The sequence below is a fragment of the Hippocampus comes genome, unplaced genomic scaffold (genome assembly GCF_001891065.2).
Source record: "Hippocampus comes isolate QL1 unplaced genomic scaffold, H_comes_QL1_v1.1 scaffold104, whole genome shotgun sequence".
Classification (NCBI taxonomy): Eukaryota; Metazoa; Chordata; class Actinopteri; order Syngnathiformes; family Syngnathidae; genus Hippocampus; species Hippocampus comes.
In genome coordinates, this window is record NW_017806072.1 from 1,616,832 (window position 1) to 1,624,307 (window position 7,476).

The 7,476-nt window shown below is 43.8% G+C and overlaps 1 protein-coding gene across 2 annotated transcripts; it reads left to right on the forward strand.

Annotated features, from left to right (window-relative positions):
* The first annotated feature begins 871 nt into the window (after positions 1-871).
* Positions 872-7,227, forward strand: rag1 (recombination activating 1). 2 transcript variants are annotated; one of them, XM_019893918.1, is made up of 4 exons: positions 872-1,017; positions 2,028-2,373; positions 2,462-3,588; positions 4,345-7,227. In XM_019893918.1, the coding sequence occupies exons 2-4, from the start codon at positions 2,042-2,044 to the stop codon at positions 6,093-6,095; spliced, it is 3,210 nt and encodes a 1,069-aa protein (XP_019749477.1). In that variant the 5' UTR covers positions 872-1,017; positions 2,028-2,041; the 3' UTR covers positions 6,096-7,227. The 2 variants fall into 2 exon arrangements, with proteins under 2 accessions (XP_019749477.1, XP_019749478.1); XM_019893919.1 differs by lacking the exon at positions 872-1,017 and adding an exon at positions 1,083-1,186.
* The last annotated feature ends 249 nt before the right edge of the window (positions 7,228-7,476 follow it).

Here is a 7,476-nt window from a genome sequence, read left to right on the forward strand (position 1 = left end):
TTTAAAATGACAACCCTAAGTTCTTCAGCAAGATATCTGGCCACCTTCTCGATGCTATGGCTGGTTCTTTTTTAGTGCTGGACCAAATTTGTCAGCTACAACCGATTTTCTCCCTGTGAATCAAACATCGCTTTGTAAGAATTGCCTTAGGCCTGCAGTTAAAGATTCTTTTAATAATCGATTAATCTGTTGATTATTCAGTCTACTTTCATGGAGGACTACAGACATTGGCCAATATTTACAGCTGAGAAGCTGAAATGCAGAGCTTTTGGACACAACACTGGAAGTTAAAAAAATCTATCTAAATGATTAATTGAACATCAAAAATAATGCTCAATTAGTTTGAGAAATGATTAGTTGTCAATTAATCATTACACGTCTAAATTGCTGATCGCAACACAGTATATACAACACATTTTCGCGACTTAAATAGACTAAATATAACATTTCATTTTGCCATTATAAGAAAGTTGCGGACAAAACCAAATTCCTTTACTTATTAAATTCCAGATATCAATTCTCTCTCTCTCTTTCTCTCTCTCTGTTGCTCTCTCCACACCCCCTTCCCATCTACATTTTAACATATACACATTTGGTTGTGATTGGACAAATTTTACATGTTGTTGTCATTCTTTAATTGTGCATAATCTGCTGTTTGGTGGGGTAGAAAATGTGTTTGTCTGCAGCCCAAACTATGCACATGTGGAAAACCACTACTGCTCTGAACTTGTTCCCCGCACCCCCCCCCCCCCAAAAAAAATATCAGCTGTTTGCATCAGGTGGCCAGGGTTGACTGTTGGGATTCTGACAAGGAAAGAGTATAAATACAAGCCACAAAAGTAAAGACAGCATCAATTACTGTGTATGGAGCTTTGACTCCTGGTAACAGATGCCTCAAGCTGTGAGAAACAAACACATTGAGGAGTGTGTTTAGGCCTATCGCTCCAGGGCTTCCCTTGTGCCCTCACGCAGAGAGGAGCCCCGAGGGACTGACGCCAGCTGAGAATGAAAAACAAGGTAGGAGCCCAGCTGACTCTCATGTACACAGGCTCAGCTGTTTGTCTCAAAAGAGACTTCAGCATGAGAAGTAAATAAAGGCCTCTAAAATGAAAGAGCTTTCTAGGGAGCATGCTGATAGATGGTTAGACACGAGATGCTTCTGGAAGAGCGCCATTGGTATAATATGGTAAGGTTTAAATAGTTAACAGATTATTCAACATTGTTTTGACCAGCTTGCTTTAATGTCTGATGTGGTCATGGAATTTAGCTAGGATAAGATAAACACTGTCATGTTTCCAGTATCGTTGATCCTTCCCGTACATCCCATATGTTCACTTATCTGCTGAATTATAAGCTGTTAAACCGAACAATGTTGTATTTGGAATAATTCATCATGATCTCGATTCAGTGTGATGGCTTCTTGTTTTCTTTTCCTCCTTACCTCTCTAGCCACTATCAATGTATTGTGAAATAAGTATAACTGTCTTCAATTCCTCCCCCCTGCCTTCACAAAGCCAGTTTATGGCTCCCGGGGCTCGGATTCGCTATCCAGCTTAGAAAATGACAAATATAAAGGACTGACAGTCTTGCAGGGATAAGGGGGGCGATTTAGCAAGTGCTCTGTGTCAAAGAAATACAGTCTCATAGGCTCCTAGAGCAGGAAGAATGGAGATGAGAGAAATGAAGATCCTTGGCGTTGTGTCGATCACACAGTGTTTGTTTCATGCGTTCAGTATATTGGCAATGCACGTCAGTAGTCACTGCCTTTTTCAGTGGATCTTAGGGTATGTAAAGAAGTGTTTTATTGGAATCACATACAATGGTTCGGGCTCCAAGCTCAAATACCCTTGCTGGGGACTAATGAGTAATTGAAATCCAACATCATTTTCTGTATCCTTAAATCTGTCTCTCCGCTGCACTTTTCTTCCCATACTTTTTTTGAGGTCTGTGAAGATTAGTCACCCAGAGCTTTTGAATGCATGCACATCTCACTTTCCTTCTCATTGCATCCCCTTCTTCTCTCCCAGGCTTAAGTCCAATTATGGCAGAGGAAAGCCTGGAGACAGATGGCCCCAGATCATCCATGCCGGCTGAGCTCCCCCATCCCTACTCTAAGTACACTCAGTGGAAGTTTAAACTGTTTAGAGTGAAGTCCATTGAGAAGGCCCCTATGTCCAGTGAGAAGGAAGCCATGTCAGGGATCTCTAAACCTAACCTTGGTACAGCTCCAAATATACTCCTTGATAATGGTACGACTACAGGGAGTGTTATCAAATTGTGTCTCGGTGGGAAAAGCAAGGAAACTGCTGAACCACTTCACCAGAGCATGGATCTGAAGCTCGAAGAAACTGACAACCACATAAAGCACCTCAGGTGATGAGTGAACATGAAACCTTTCTTGATATTCTTCTATATTTGATCTCTCTTTGACAGAAACAGTAATGCATGTTTTCTTTTGAAGATGTCTGTGCCGTCTTTGTGGAATCCTGCTAAGGAAAGTCAGTGGCCCAATCCATGATGTTCACGCAGTTCTGGATAATGACAGCAAGAATTCCCTCCGCAAAATGGGCTGCACATTCACAAAATGGCCGGAGGTCATACACAAAGTCTTTAAAGTGGACGTAACAACAGATACAGAATCTGTTCATCCGCTTTCCTTCTGCCATCGCTGCTGGATGACTGCTATACGGGGAGGGGGGGTATGCAATTTGTCCGAGACAAAAGTCCCCGAGTGGAAACCTCATTGTGCTCTCTGCCACCTGTGTTCGCCTAAGAAACAATCATTCCACACGACTGGCAGAAAAAGGAGAACAGCCACTTCCAGAGCCCACAGCTTTGTCAAAAGAACCAGGTTGGAGCACAGCCATATCACTGTCAGCAGTGAAGGTCGAGTTCTGAGACCATTTGGCAGCCACCTTCATGGTGCTGCCCTTAAGACATGGAAAAGTCCCAGTATCCAAAGGAAGCACTGGATGAGGACCATCACACACTGTCAGAAACAACACCTGAGTAGCAAGCTTATGTCTGAGAATTTCCCTGTTGATTTCCTCCGTTCTTTCACTTGCATGGTGTGTGACCATCTGCTCTCTCACCCAGTTCAAGCCCCCTGCGGCCACCTCTTCTGCCACAGCTGTATTATAAAATACAAAAACTTGATAGGGCCTCACTGTCCTGCCTGCAACTTACCCTGTTCCAGCGATGACCTCATTCCTCCCGCAAAAACTTTTTTGTTCGTCCTGCATTCTCTGCTTTTGATCTGCCCAAGAGATGGCTGCGGTCAGCATGTAAGACTGGACTCATTTAAAGCTCACTGTATGAGCCATGAAGCGCAGGATGCACGGCAGCAATCATCACAGCTTGACGACTACCTGGTTGCCAATAAAGGGGGAAGGCCTCGCCAACACTTGCTATCCCTCACGCGTCGAGCCCAGAAGCATCGACTGAGGTCTCTGAAGAAACAGGTGAGGATGTTTGCGGATAAAGAAGAAGGCGGCGACCTAAAGTCAGTGTGTCTGACGCTGTATCTTCTGGCGCTGAGATCTGCGAATGAACACCGAATGGCAGATGAGCTGGAGGTCACAATGCAAGGTAAGTGGTTATGAATCAGTCTCTTGTTCAATCGGTGCGCACCGCCTTCGCACCGAAAGACAGACACAAACAAATTAATTAGATCTCATTAATTTCTGCCCTAGTCTGAGGGCTGCTCTCATCCCTTAATTAACAATGAGTTGAAAAGTTCACTGTTTAGGAGAGATTTTCTGTGCTTTTCATGCTTGTCCATCTCTATCTATTAAAGTACCATTCTTGGCCCTTCTTGAATTTCTCCAGCCCTCACTTTCTTTCTGCCCGACTGTCAGACTTTCATTTTCACTCCCCTTTTGATATACGATAACAACTCATGCGAAGGGCCCATTGGAATCAGAACATCAGCAGCTCTCGTATCTGCAAATGACACAGACAACACCAAAGTTTCCATTTGGGAATTGAAGCCAGCCAGTGTCAGTTTTCATTTGTAGCCAATACATCTCATCTTTTCAGCGACTACATTGTTTCCCCCTGCAGCCCATTATGACATTTAGAAATAAGGAAATATTACATTAGTTATCCAAAGGTTTGTGTGCTCTGGACAATGATACATTTACGGTCTTGCTGTGCTGTGGTAGGAACGACACCACATTCGAATGAGAAAAAGTTCATCTCTCCAGCTCTTTTGGAAGTTTGAGCTTCACAGTTTGGTCCTGAATTATTCTCTTAGTGCGCTTTTCTATCATCCTTTGTTGTTTCTGTTTTATTTTGCCTCTTTCTGTGTTCGACTGAAACTTTTTAATTTGTCTCTATCTACAGGCAGAGGCTTTGCATTACATCCTGCTGTGTGTTTGGCTATCCGGGTCAACACCTTCCTGAGCTGCAGCCAGTATCACAAAGTGTACCGGACTGTCAAAGCCACCAGCGGCCGCCAAATCTTTCAGCCTTTACACGCTTTGCGAGCTGCAGAGAAAGAACTTCTCCCTGGCTTTCACCAGTTTGAATGGCAGCCAGCTCTCAAGAACGTGTCTGCATCTTGCAATGTCAGGATCATAAATGGGCTCTCTGGATGGACTTCGACTTTGGATGACTCACCACCTGAGACCATCACACGTCGATTCCGCTACGATGTGGCTCTGGTGTCAGCAATAAAGGATCTGGAGGAGGACATAGTGGAGGGTATGAGAGAGAGGGGGATGGAAGACAGTGCCTGTACCCTAGGCTTCAGTGTTCTGATCAAAGAATCTTGTGACGGCATGGGAGATGTCAGTGAAAAGCACGGCGGAGGCCCAGTTGTTCCTGAGAAAGCTGTTCGCTTCTCTTTCACCATTATGTCTATTTCTGTATTGCTAGATGAAGGTAATAGGCAGGAGGTTACAATCTTCACTGAGCCAAAACCAAACTCAGAATTGTGCTGTAAGCCCCTCTGTCTGATGTTTGTGGACGAAGCGGACCACGAGTCACTCACAGCTGTCTTGGCGCCCATGGTCGCAGAGCGTAACGCAATAAAGGAGAGCAGGCTTATCCTGACCATAGCCGGCCTGCCTCGATCTTTCCGCTTCCACTTTAGAGGGTCGGGATACGATGAAAAGATGGTACGTGAATTTGAGGGCTTGGAAGCCTCCGGATCCACTTACGTCTGCACACTGTGTGACTCCAGTCGAGTGGAGGCTGCTAAAAATATGGTGCTCCACTCCGTCACACGCAGTCATGATGAGAACCTGGCACGTTATGAAATCTGGCGAACCAACCCATTTTCTGAGTCTGTAGAGGAACTGCGGGACAGAGTCAAAGGCGTCTCTACCAAGCCCTTCATAGAGACCCATTCCACACTTGATGCGTTGCACTGTGAGATTGGAAATGCCACAGAGTTCTACAAAATTTTCCAGGACGAAATAGGGGAGGTGTACCGAAAGGAAAATCCCAGCCGGGAGGAACGACGCAGCTGGCGGGCAGCCCTAGATAAAGAACTGAGGCAGAAGCTGAAGCTCAAACCTGTGATGAGGATGAACGGCAACTACGCCCGTAAGCTAATGACCCTTGAGGCGGTGCAAGTGGTGTGTGAGCTGGTCCCCTCGGAGGAGAGGAGGGAGGCCCTGAGGGAGCTGATGAGGCTGTATCTTCAGATGAAGCCTGTGTGGCGCTCCACCTGCCCAGCCAAGGAATGTCCTGACCAACTCTGCCGCTACTCCTTTAACTCCCAGAGTTTCGCTGACCTAATCTCCACTACCTTCAAATACCGCTACAAAGGTAAAATAACCAACTACCTGCACAAGACCCTGGCCCACGTCCCCGAAATAATAGAGCGAGATGGATCTATCGGTGCTTGGGCCAGTGAGGGGAACGAGTCGGCGAACAAACTGTTCAGGCGTTTCCGCAAGATGAACGCGCGCCAGTCAAAAGCCTTTGAGCTGGAGGATGTCCTGAAACATCACTGGCTCTACACGTCAAAGTACTTGCAGAGGTTCATGCAGGCTCATAAGTACTCTGTGAAAACCCTGCAGGCAACCATTGACCCTGCAGAGATCCAGGACAGTAAAAGTATGTCGCAGGAGGTCATTGATTTTTGATTTTGAAATTAACCCGAAAGCTTTGATTTATTTAATGTTCCAAGTTGTTAAATAACACACTATTTACTAAAAAAATGATGACAATGAGTGGAAATATTTATTTTTAGTAGTTCATGTAATAACCAATAACCAAGCAACCAAAGGCCAATTTTAAGTTTATTTATTCATTCATTTATTGTTCATTAATGTTGGACGATGTTAAGGCTGTTGGACTAGTTAATTGTGTATCTTGGCTGTTTGGATGGTTACTGTGTAGGAACGGATTGTAAATTGATATAGACGGTAACCCACAGACTCATTTTGCAACACAAAAGTAATTTCCCCGCCCTCCAATATGTGAAGTATAGCTCAGTTTATTGTATTGCAAGGATGTGACATTTTTATGACTTTATCAAGTGAATATTTACGGAGCCAGATGAAAATGGTGGAAGTCATTATGGGGAAAGTGTGTTAAGTTGACCATATTTGTGGATTTGTGGCCATTTCGAATGGAGAGAAACCCATTCACAGAGTTTAATGCTCTTTGTTTCATGACTGCCCTCTGCAAAAGATTAATTTATTGCTTTATCCTGGCACCCCTAAGGGCCGAATATATGCCAGGTCACTTTGAACCGAATTTTATCTTTTTTATTTTGCGCGTCTCAGATGATACATCATGCTTATTCGACACCTTCACATAAAATAAAGCATCTAATGGCCTTTTTCATATATCATGAAAATGCAATTTACAGCCAAACACCAAGCCCAGTCTTGAGCAGGGATTTTTCTTTAGCTTGGTACAAAACTGCACTTTTCCTCTTTTGACATTTCTTCATCACAATGGCCCGAGATGGAAGAAAGACAGAAGGACGTTGTGTAAACTGAGTTTGTTGGCAACTTTATTTCTTTGATCGATTGCATTGTCTCTTCCTGCCCTTGACATTTGTGGGTGCGGCAAGCAATTTTGTTTTCTTATTTTATTGGATGTGTGATTCCATTTTACTGTCATAAGTGCAACAATACAACAACGTGGCTGTCACCGGCCTCAACAGGCATCATCTTTTAGAATGCATTTTATGACGGCGTGTCTCAAAGTTGTGTTTTGCCAAAATAAATTGCGCTTCCAAGTAAATCGGTGATGGATGATTCACAAGCATTTCTGTCTTAGCTTTCCTCATTTTCTCGTTCCCTTCTCCAATAAATTACATGCCAGTTTGCACACCAGGTTTTCACAGTTGAAAGTGTTTTTTTTCCCCCTCTTTCTTATTTTTAATAAAGTCAACATCATTCAAACTAAATTTCCAAGTAATTATTTCTCCATTCCACTGTATCTTTAAACCATATTTAATTGTAGATTCTTTTTTTTCTTCGATAGTATGCTTTCAGAGATAGCCAAAATGAT

What these genes read in the sequence shown, in the direction of transcription:
- rag1 (XM_019893918.1), top strand. Translation starts at nt 2,042, where the DNA reads ATGGCAGAGGAAAGCCTGGAGACAGATGGCCCCAGATCATCCATGCCG. An exon ending in AACCACATAAAGCACCTCAG is followed by an intron (nt 2,374 to 2,461) that starts GTGATGAGTGAA and finishes TTTCTTTTGAAG; the next exon opens with ATGTCTGTGCCGTCTTTGTG. An exon ending in GCTGGAGGTCACAATGCAAG is followed by an intron (nt 3,589 to 4,344) that starts GTAAGTGGTTAT and finishes CTCTATCTACAG; the next exon opens with GCAGAGGCTTTGCATTACAT.